General features: G+C 40.5%; 1 protein-coding gene across 2 annotated transcripts in view; it reads left to right on the top strand.

Moving 5' to 3' along the window:
• The first annotated feature begins 3,221 nt into the window (after nt 1–3,221).
• PFKFB1 (6-phosphofructo-2-kinase/fructose-2,6-biphosphatase 1) overlaps nt 3,222–12,138 on the top strand; it is a 122,053-nt gene continuing 113,136 nt past the window's right edge. For both annotated transcript variants that reach the window (XM_006875259.1, XM_006875260.1), the window contains exon 1: nt 3,222–3,388. In XM_006875259.1, the coding sequence (XP_006875321.1) occupies nt 3,283–3,388 (106 nt within the window). In that variant the 5' untranslated portion in view covers nt 3,222–3,282. The remainder of the gene's footprint in view (nt 3,389–12,138) is intronic.

Below are 12,138 nucleotides of genomic sequence, written 5' to 3'. Positions count from 1 at the left end.
TCTGATTCCAGATCTTTGCACATTTTGTTATGATATTTGGCTTTATCTTCTCGAGCTGATCTTTGAAATTTTCTGTTCAGCTCTTGGACCTCCTCATTTCTTCCATTTGATTTAGCATCTCTATGCTGGAGAACAAGTTTCAGTGTCTCTTCTGACATCCATTTTGACCTTTTCCTTCTTTCTTGTCTTCTTAATGACTTTTTGCTTTTTACCTGTATGATGTTCTTGATGCCATCCCACAACTCTTCTGGTCTTTGGTCTTTAGTGTTTAATGTATCAAATCTGTTCTTCAGATGATCTCTAAATTCAGGTGGGATATACTCAAGGTCGTAATTTGGCTCTCGTGAACTTGTTTTCATTTTCTTCAGCTTCAGTTTGAATTTGCATATGAGCAATTGATGGTCTTTTCCACATTCTGCCCCTGACCTTGTTTTGACTGATGATATGGAGCTTTTCCATCATCTCTTTCCACAGATGTAGTAAATTTGATTTCTATGTATTCCACCTGACGAGGTCCATGTGTGTAGTCATCTCTTATGCTGTCTAAAGAAGGAATTTGAAATGCAGAATTCTATCATGCGTTCTTCAGAATCATTTCTATCGCCAAGGCCATATTTTCCAACTACTGATGCTTCCTCTTTTCTCCCAACATTTGCATTCCAATCACTGATAATGATCAATACATCTTGATTGCATGTTTGATCAATTTCTGATTGAAGATGTTGGTAGAATTCTTCTATTTCATCCTTACTGTCTTTAGTGATTGGTGTGTAAATTTGAATAATAGTGGTATTAACTGGTCTTCCCTGTAGTCGCATGGATATTATCCTATCACAGACAGCATTGTATTTCATGACTGATCTGGATATGCTCTTTTTGACAATGAATGCAACACCATTCCTCTTTAATTTGTCATTCCTGGCATAGTAAACCATGTGGTTTTCAGATTCAAAATGGCCAATACCAGTCCATTTCAGCTGAAATCAAATGACGTGTTGCATTTGCAAATCTGCTACACAGACCTCTTTAAAATGTTCAAGAGCAAAGATGTCAGTCTGTGAACTTACGTGTGCCTGATCCAAGCCATAGTATTTTAAATAACCTGATATGCATGCAAACGTTGGACAGTGAATAAGGAAGACCATAGAAGAATTGATGCATTTCAGTTATGGTGTTGGAAGAGTGTACCAAAAGAACAAATAAATCTGCATTAGAAGTACAGCCAGAGTGCTCCTTCGAAGTCAGGATGGCCAGACTTTGTCTCTCATACTTTGGACATATTATCAGGGGGAACCAGTCACTGGAGAAGGATATCATGTTTGGAAAAGTGGAGGGTCAAAGAAAAAGGAGAAGACCCCCAATTAGATGGATTGGCCCAGTGGTAACAGCAATGGGCTCAGGTGTAGCAACGATTGTGAGGTTGGCCCAGGATCGGGCAATGTCGGTACCGACTCAATGGCACCTAACAACAACAACATATTGAGCATTTACCAGGTTGCTTTACATGTCCATATTAACACTGTGAATCTTCAATAACCCGAAGAAGGGAGGTATTTTTTATCATTCCCATGTTCCAGATGAAAAAAATGGAGGCTCTGAAAACTGGTCTTTTGTCCTGGTCTCAGCCAGCAAGGGACAGAGGTAGGATTCCACTCAGATAAGGAGTCCTGGTGGTATGAATGTTAAGCAGCTGGGTGCCAACCCACTAGCAGCTTTGTAGAAGAAAAGACCTGGTAGTCTGTTCTGTAAATATCACAGCATAGGAAACACTATGGGAAGCTCTACTCTGTCATATAGTGGAGTAGAATCAGAATCAACTCAATGGCACAAAACAACGACAGTATGGCTCTGGAGCTCATTGGTCTTAACTACTGTGATCCACTGGCTTGGCAGGTTAATTTAGATACATGGGATCCAGAGTGTATTGAAAGTCTGGCATGATTTATACATAATAGTTAGAAGGAATCTAACCCTTGTGTAGACTGGGGTGCTGAGAATGTATTTTAAGGAACTTCTGAAAAAGCAGAATGGATCTGAGAACATTAGAAGGCAAGGATCAGTGATTTCAACCCCCGTTGTAGCCCAATTCAGTGCAAAGTTGACCTCCTTGGCAGCCAATTGGAGGAGGTTCATCAGGGGGTGGGAAAATTGGAAAAGAATGAAATAAAACCATACTTGTATGTCTTCCAGGCAAGCTGTATTGCATGTATTCTACACACAAAAGCCTCAAAATGGTTGAAGGGGAGAATCTGGGTGGGTTGACTCTGGCCAATGAACTTGTCTGACACTGAGGCCATTGCTCCTTGCTCCTTACACATTCCCTGCTGCACCTTCCACTCTAAACCTCCATCTTCAAGACTTGGCACAAAGAAGTTTAGTCAAGTGCTGGATCAGATCATGATGCCTTTCTCCCTAGGGCATCCTAGGGCAGATGCCTAGAGTCTTTATAAGCAGGAATGGGTACACTTACTCTACTTCTCAGGTGTCAGGTTTATTCTGGCCCTGGCTGGAGAGAGTAGAAAGATATCAGATAGTGCCCATCTCTCCGAGTGTCCAGGCAGCACATTTTAGGAGAGAGAGACCCTGCCACAGAGAAGGAGCAGAGTCCAGGAGAAAACAAGAGCTGCAATGCTGTTTTCATTTGGGGGAGTGGGATAGGTGATGAGCGAAGCAGTAAGACTTCCACTTTGAGTTCAGGCATTTTATTGCTAGCTTTAAACTTTGCATTTTGGTGGGACTTTCTGTTTGTGTGTTTCTACTGGGGAACTTTGCGTTTCTGATTTTGACCTCTGGTTCTGGATTGAAACTTGACATTCTTCTTGGGCCTACTTTTTATTTCAAAGCTGCAAAAGTCACTGAGACCTGCCTCCTTCACCTTTGCCTCCCTACCCCACATAGGATGTAAGCACATGATCTTTGGTCTTTTATTTGCATACTCTACTAGTCCTCTTTTCATTGGAGGGAAGCAACTGGCCTGACCAGGATTGTCTTGCTGGCTGCCTTCTGTGTTGGGCTCTAATTTATCTCCTATGTACATAGCCCTTAGAGTTCAAAGGCTTTCACTGACCTCTTCCCAACCTCTGGCTCCTACATCCAAGCCCCCACTATTACATACAGGAGCAGAGGCAGGGTAGGACTAGAGGAAAAAGGAGAGGGGCACAGAAACTCGGTGCACTCCCCATGCTAGCCCTGTCTACCTGCTTCTGTGGTCACAGCAACAGAAGTTAGGAAGTGAGGACAGGCATTTTGAGTCTAGTGGTATCATTAACTACAACACCTAAGATGTCCCAAGAGATGGGTGAGCTCACCCAAACCAGGCTTCGGAAGATCTGGATTCCACACAGCAGCGGCAGCAGCAGCAACAGCAGGCTGCAACAGAGAAGGGGCTGTAAGTGGGGTTTGCTTGTGTGGGCTTCAAGGTGGTGGTGGTAGAGTGGGTATAGAAGTGGGTACTTTGACTTGGAAGTTGAAATACTTATGCAACTAGATGAAATAGCTGTAGGACAAAAGGCTAATGTCTAAACTGGTGGTGAAAGAAGAGAGAGACAGACAAAGAAATACATAAAAGGGGGGGGGGGAGGGAATGAATGAAGGTTAGGAGTCCTGATATGGCACCGTGGGATAAAGCACTGGACCTCAAGGTCAGTTTGAACCACAAGATCAGTGGTTCAAACTCACCAGTTGCTCCTTGGAAACCCTATACAGGGTCACTGAGTTGGAACCAACTCTACGGCACATAACAAATAATTAGCAGGATCTTTGACTCGAAACTTTTCCTTTCTTGTCTAGAGCTTATTTGGAACATTTCTTGTTTGGAATTTGAGGTTTTAAAAACCACTACCACTACCATTGAGCTGATTTGGACTCATAGTGACCCTGAAGGACAGAGTAGAACTCCTTCATAGGGTTTGCAAGGCTTTTGATCTTTATGGAAACAGATTGCCTCATAGTTCTCCTACAGAGTGCCTGGTAGATTCTTACTGCTGACGTTTTGGTTAGCAGCCTAACACTTAACCACTGCACCACCAGGGCTCCTTTTGAGGTTTCTAGTTTGGAGCTGTTCAGTGGTAGCCTAGAATATGTCCTTTTGGTGATCTCAGTGAAGTGTCTGTAAATTGGTTGTGACTGATAGTGCCTGGGTAAAATAAGGTGATGATTCCTGGCATCATCTCTCAGCAGATAGGTGCTGTGTACACACTGCTCAGTATTAGTCAAGAAGTCTATACCTAACTGACTTGGGAAAGGCTAGGTGTCATGTTTTCTGAATTGCCGCCTTGGCACATATGGACCCTTTTGCTCTTCTGGAGATTTGAGAAACAGCCTATTAGTGTCGTGTTCACTTTGAAATTAAAAAAAAAAAAAAGGGGGTTGGGGCAAAGGAGAAGTGAACAAAACCTGTAAATATTTTTTGAAAACTAGAGTAAACTATCACCCATAGATAACAGGGGACAGTTGTGGAGCAAGGTGCTTCCAGCCCAAGGATGTGGAGATAAGGCAGCTGTAGATGTGGAACCCAGACAGCTCTAGGATCAGCTGACTCAGATTCCACCATGTTAATGCTAGAGGAGGAGCCCTGGTAGCTTAGTGGGTTATGTGTTTAGTTGTTGATTGCAAGGTCAGCAGATCGAATCTGCCAGTTGTTCTATGGGAGAAATATGAGGCTTTCTGCTCCCATAAAGATTTACTGCCTCAGAAACCTTATACAGGGTCGTTATGAGTCAGAACTGACTCGATGGCATGCAACAGCAATGCTAGAGAAGGTCTGGACTCTGGGTTAGTGAGAAGAGGAGTCATTGCTCAAGGGATACAGGAAAATGTAGGTTTTGGAATATATAAGATATAGGGGTAGTTGGAGGAGGAAAAGAGAAAGAAAATAAAAGTCAGTCTCCTGTTCTCCCTTCTCCTCCTCTTTATCAGAAATTTCTCTCATTCATCTAGGAGCTTAGATGAAATTTATACTTATAGCCCACCCACTCTTGATTCTTTCCAAGGAGCTATTGGATTTAGCTAGCAGACAAGCTTTGAACATACATGGGTCCTCCCTCATACCTAAATCATCTAATATAGTCTCTGTCACGTTAAAGGTGCTAAATAAATATGTGCTTATTTTAGTTCTGAGCCTCACTTTCCTCAGCTATAAAACAGGATTAATACCTGCTTCCCAGAGTTGTTGGAGTAATCAGTTCTTAGATGAGACTTTTTGCTCCCGTAAAGATTTACATCTCGGAAACCCTATACAGGGTTGCCATGAGTCAGAACAGACTTGGTGTCACATAACCACCACCACCATCAGATGCAGAGATGCTAGGTTTGAGTCCCAGCTCTGCCACCTCCTGTTTCTGTGATCTTGGACAAGTTTTTTAACCTCTCTGTGCTTCTGTTTCCTCATTTGCAAAATGAAGCTAATAAAAGTGCTGTTGTGAAGACTGTTTTTGTTGTTAAATGCCATCAAGTCTATTCTGACTCATAGTAACACTATGCATGCACAACAGAATGAAACACTGTCTAGTTCCTCGACATCCTCACAATTGTTGTTGTGTTTGAACCTATTGTTCAATCCATCTAGTTGGGGATAGTTAAGGTTCTGTATCAACTTTGTTGGACCAGAATTCTCAGTGGTTTAGCAATCAAGATGTAGTTATCACTACCATGATGAGATTTGATAAAATACAGTCAACTCCATGATGTGATTTGATATGATAAACCTTGATCTGATGTAATCATCCTGTGTTGTAAATCTTCACTTTTATAATGTTAATGGGTCAGATGCAAGCTACAGGATTAGGTTATATCTAGATTCAATCTCTTTTGAGATGTAAAAGAAGAGAGAAGTGAGCTGAGCTCAGAGCTGAGCTACTTCCACCAAGATAGAAAAGTGTATCCTTTGGACCTGGGGTCCCTACACTGTAACCGAAGCTCCTAGATCTAGGAGAAAATATATAGGAGATATATAGAGAGCTCCAAGGAACACTTGGCCTACAGATATTGAAAGGACACAAGGGCCTTTCCCCAGAGGTGGCAAAGAGAAGGCCTTTGCCAAGAACAGACAACCTAAATTTGGACTTCTAGCCTCCTAAACTGTGACAGACTAAATTTCTGGTTGTTAACAATTCACTTGTGGTATTTCTATTATAGCAACAGGGGACTTCCTTTTTTTTTTTTTTTTTTTTTTTCCCCTGACTCTCCACTTTGCCAAGCATGATGTCTTTCTCCAGGGACTGGTTCTTCCTGACAACATATCCAAAGTACAAGAGATGAAGTCTCTCCACCCTCACTTTAAGGAGCATTCTGACTGTACTTCTTCCAAGAAAGAGTTGTTTGCTCTTCTGGAAGTCCATGGCACTTTCAATATTCTTTGCCAGCACTATAATTCAAATGCATAGATTCTTCTACAGTCTTCCTTATTCGCTGTTCAACTTTCACATGCATATGCTGTTGTTAAGTGCTGTGGAGTCAATTTCAACTCATAGAGACCCTGTATGGCTTTCCCAGGAGCAGCTGGTGGGTTTCAACTGCCGACCTTGTGATTCACAGCCCAGTTCTGATCCTACAGCTCCATACCAGAACATGCCTATATGATATTGAAAATACCATGGCTTGTGTCAGGTGCACCTTAGTCCTCAGAGCAACATCTTTGCTCTTTAACACTTTATCTTTTGCAGCAGATTTATCTAATGCAATAAGTCATTTGCTTTCTTGACTGCACCTAAAACCTTGATGTTGTTAAGTGCCATTGAGTTGGTTACAACTCATAGCAACCCTCATCAGGGTTTCCAGGGAGTGGCTGGTGGGTTTGAACCGCTGAACTTGTGGTTAGAAGTCCAGTGCTTATCCTAAAGCACCACACTAGAACTCCAAAAACCTTGAGTTGTTCTTATAAGTACCGTCAAGTCCATTCAGACTCATAGTGATCCTGTATAAGATTTCCGAGGAGCTGCTGGTGGATTTGAACTGCTGACCTTGTAGATAGCAGTTCAGGTCTTATCCTACAATGCCACACCAGGACTCCATTGAACCATGATCAAAACCTTGATGATTATGTTGTTTTTAAGTGCCATCAAGTTAGTTCTGACTCATAGCGACCCTATGAGGAGAAGCAGGAGGGCTTGAACTGCTGACCTTGTGGTTTGAAGTCCAATGCTTGAGGACTGGATCCTACAGTGCCACACCTTGGTAGTGGCTGCCAAATCCTGCACTGAGTAATGTCTGCCTCACCTCCTGTACAGGGGAGGCCAGGACACATCTGAAACACCTTTGTAACACCCTCTGTAGAAGACCTATCTGATCCCCAACAAAGACACGGGTCTATGTGAAGGAAAGAAACAAATAATAAAGTTGTTCAGAGGATTAGATGCATTGATATGTGTAAAGTGCTTGAACAGCTGAGTACTACTTCTGTGACTTTGCTCATTCAAAATTATGGATGCCATCCATGTTATTATTGCATGCAGTTAATGATTGCTCATTCTTCTTGCTATTCAATATTACATTTTGTGAATAAATCACAGTTTATTTATCAATTTTAGTGTTGATGAGCATTTAGGTAGTTTCTAGTTTAGTTATGATGAATATTCTTGTACATTTATCATCCTAGTAGAGAAAACTCTCCCATCTTACCTTTCTTATTATGGAATGTCATGGTTATTCTTAGTTCATTGTTTGTTGTTGTTGTGAAGTGCCTTTGAGTCGGTTCCAGCTCATTGTACTTCTCCATAAATGTTAGAATCCGATTTTCAAGTTACACATACAAACACACAACTTTTGGAATTTTGATTGGAAGAATATTAAATATTGAGTTTCCCCTAAACAACATCTACCAATCATCTGTAACCTTGTCGAACTGTGATGGCTTGTATGTTGCTGCGATGATGGAAGCTATTCTACCAGTATTTTGCATGCCAGCAGGGTCACCAATGGTGAACAAGTTTCAGCTGAGCTTCCAGAGTAAAGCGGATTCAGAAGAAGGAGAGATGGACTTCTTTCGAATGTTTAGCCACTGAAAACCTTATGAATAGCAGTGTCAGCACCAGAATACTGAGTATTGAAAAATGATGAATAGCACCAGAATATTGTCAGATAAAAGTGCAAAAAGATGAGCCCCTCAGGTTGGAAGGCAGTCAAAATACGACTGGGGAATGCCTCCTCAAAGCAGAGTTGACCATGATGAAAAGAATGGAGTTAAGCTTTCAGGACCTTCATTTGTAAACATCTGTTAATAATTGGAACATAGAATGCACCAAGTCTGAATCTAGGAAAACTGGAAGTTGTCAAAAATGATAGTGAATGCATAAAGACTGACATCCTAGACATTAGTGAGCTGAAACAATGATATTAGCAATTTTGAATCTGATAAAGGATTCTTTGGACAAAATATTGAATGATGCTAAAAAATATCAAAGGGAGATGGGAGAAATACATACTTACTGCACCAAAAAGAAATGGCCAATGTGCAATCATTTCAAGATCAAGAACCAGTGGTACTAAAGGAAGAAGTCCAAGGTGCACTGAAGGCATTGGCAAAGAACAAGGCTCTGGGAATTGATAGAATACAAATTGAAATATTACAACAAATTGATGCAGCAATGGAGGCACTCACTCATCTATTCCAAGAAATTTGGAAGACAGCTACCTGGCTAACTGATTAAAATAGGTCTAAATTTGTGCCCAGTCCAACAGAATGTGAAAACCACTAGACAATATCATTAATATCAAATGCAAGTAAAAGTTTGGTAAAGATAATTCAAAAATGGCTGCAACAGTATGTTGAGAAGGAACTGCAGAGGTTCAAGCTGGATTCAGACATGGACGTGGAATAAGGTATATAATTGCTGATGGATCTTGGCTGAAAGCAAAGTATACCAGAAAGATGTTTACCGTGCTTTATTGACTATGCAAAGGCTTTTGACTGTGTGTATCTTGACAAGTTATGGACAACATTATGGAGAATAAGTATTCTGGAACACTTTATTGTGCTCATGAGGAACCTGTACACAGACCAAGTAGAACAGAACAACGGGATATTGAATGGTTTAAAATCAGGAAAGGTGTGTGCCAGAGTTGTATTCTTTTATCAAACTTATTCAATATGTATGCTGAGAAAATAGTTCCAGAATATGAAGAATGTGGCATCAGGATTGGAGGAAGGCTCATTAACAATTTGTAATATGCAGAAAATACAACCTTGCTTGCTGAAAGTGAAGAGGATTGAAATGCTTCCTGATGTACCTTAATGTAAAACAAAACAAAACTCACCGCTGGACCAATAACATCATGATAAATGGAGAAATTTTTGAAATTTCCAAGGACTTAATTTTACTTGGATCCACCATCAACACGCATGGAAGCAGCAGTCAAGAAATCAAATGACACATTGTAATGGGCAAATCTCCTGCACAAGACCTCCTTGGAGTGTTTAAGAGCAAAGATGTCAGTGTGAAGGCTGAAATGTGCCTGATCCAAGTCATGGTATTTTCTGTAGCTTCATATGCATGTGAAAGTTGGACAGTGAATAAAGAGGACCATAGAAGAATTGATGCATTTGAGTTATGGTGCTAGAGAAGAACATGGACTGCCAGAAGAACAAATAAATCTGTGTTGGAAGAAGTACAGTCTGAATGCTCCTTAGAAGCCAAGATGGCCAGATTTCATTGCTCATACTTTGGGCATATTATCAGAAGGGACCAGTTCTTGGAGAGGGACATCATTCAACGTAAAGTGGAGGGTCAGTGAAAAAGAGCGTGACCCCCAGCAAGATGGATTGGCACAGTGGCAGCAACAATAGGCTCAAACGTAGCAGCCATTGTGAGGATGGTGTATGACCCGGTGGTGTTTTGTTCTGTTGTGCATAGGGTGGCTATGGGTCAGAACTACCTCAACAACATCTAACAACCTAGCAACTAGACAAGATATGTCTGTTGTTTTGACTTTTTTCATGTTACATAAAGTTTTATAATTTAATCTATAAAGGGCTCATCATTTACAGATATGCAAGGTTTTAGGTTCTTTATTTTTTTGTTGTTGTTGCTACTGCTATTGTAAACACTGCCACTTGTCTATTTGTCTGACTGTAGTTGCTTATGTGTTGCTGTTATAATAGAAACTATGCTGCTGGTATTTTAAATACCAGTAGGGATACCCATGATGGAGAGGCAGACCACTTCTGAATCTGATACAGTGCCAGAAGATGAGCCCTCAGATTGTAAGGCACTCAAAATATGACTGGGGAAGAAGAGCTGCCTCCTCAAAATAGAGTTGGCTTTACTGACATGGATGGAGCAAAGCCTTTAAAGGGACCTTCATTTGTTGATGGGACGCAACACAAAATGAGAAGGAACAGCTGCAAACATCCATTAATAATCAATGTGGAATGTAGGAAGTATGAATCTAGGAAAATTGGAATTCATCAATGTATATGGATCACTATCTTAGGCATGAAATGGACCAATATTGGCCATTTTGAATCACACAATCATAGGTTGACTATGCCAGGAGCAACAAATTGAATAATGACGTAACATTCATTGTCAAAAAGAGCATTTCAGCATCTATCTTGAAGTGCAATGATGTCTGTGATAGGAAAATATCCATAAGACTACAAGGAAGACCAATTAATACCACTATTATTCAAATTAATGCACCAGCCACTAAAGTCAATGATGGTGATATTGAAGAATTCTATCAACTTCTTCAGTCTGAAATTGATCAAACATCCAATCAAGATGCATTGCTAATTATTGATGATTAGAATGCAAAAGTTGGAAATAAAAAGGAGGGACTGATAATTAGGAAATACGAGCTTGGTGATAATAATGATGCTAGAGATCCCATGATACAATTTTACATCATTGCAAATACCTTTCTCAACAACATAAAAGGTAATTTAAAATGTGGATCTCATCAGATGAAATCTACAGGAATCAAATTGACTATATCTGTGGGAAGAGATGATGAAGAAGCTCAATATCAGCCCAAATAAGTCCCCCTGGTACATAGACCAGGAGAGGCAGTTGTTCTAACAAAGAGAAGTTTTGTTACTAGTTGTGATGGTAATACTTGTGGTAGCAGTCACCGTGTGCTGTTGAATCTGTTTCAACTCATAGCAACCTTGTTTCCGCAGCTGTAAATCTTTACTGGTGTAGTAAACCTCTTCTTTCTTCTGTGGAGCAGCTGGTAAATCCAACGTGTAATCCACCATGCCACCAGAACTCCTAAGGGGATACTGAATGGTTTAAAATCAGGAAAGGTATGTGCCAAGGATGTATCCTTTCATCATATTTATTCAATCTGTGTGCTGAGCAAATAATCTGAGAAACTGGATTATGTGACATCAGAATTGGAGAAAGACTCATTAGCAAACTTAGATATGCAGATGACACAACCTTGCTTGCTGGAAGCAAGAGAACTTGAAATACTTACTGATGAAGATCAAAGACTACAGCTTTTAGTATGAATTGCCCCTCAATATAAAAAAAATGAAAATCCTCACAAGTAGACCAATAAAGAGCATCATGATAAACAGAAGATGGAGATTGCCAAGACTTCATTTTGCTTGGATCTACAATCAACACTCAGGGAAGCAGCAGTAAAGAATCAAAAGATGTATTGCATTAGGCAAATCTGCTGCAAAAGACCTTTTTCCAAGTGTTAAAGAGTAAAGAAGTCAGTTTGAGGACAAATGTACACCTGACCCAAGTCAAAGTACTTTAAATAGCTTCATATTCATATGAAAGCTGGATAATGAATTAGAAGGACCAGAGAAGAATCCATGCATTTGAATTATGGTATTGGTGAAGAATACTGAAATTACCATGGACTGCCAGAAGAATGAACAAACTGTCTTGGAAGTCGTACAGTCAGAATGCTCCTTAGAAGCAAGAATGACAAAACTTTGTTTCTCGTACTTTGAATATATGGTCAGGAGGGACCAGTCCCTGGAGACACTTGGTAAAGTGGAGGGTCAGTGAAAAAGAGGAAGATCACCAATGAGATGGATTGACACAGTGGACTGTAACATAACAGCAATTTTGAGGCTGGACAGAACCAGACAGTGTTTGATTCTATTGTGCATAGGGTTGCTATGAATCAGAACCTACTTTAGGGCACCTAACAACAACATTCTAAACTTTTTTTTTTTTTTTT

Source organism: Chrysochloris asiatica, unplaced genomic scaffold (genome assembly GCF_000296735.1).
Source record: "Chrysochloris asiatica unplaced genomic scaffold, ChrAsi1.0 scaffold00315, whole genome shotgun sequence".
NCBI classification, from domain to species: domain Eukaryota; kingdom Metazoa; phylum Chordata; class Mammalia; order Afrosoricida; family Chrysochloridae; genus Chrysochloris; species Chrysochloris asiatica.
This window is presented reverse-complemented; position numbering and strand designations above follow the sequence as displayed.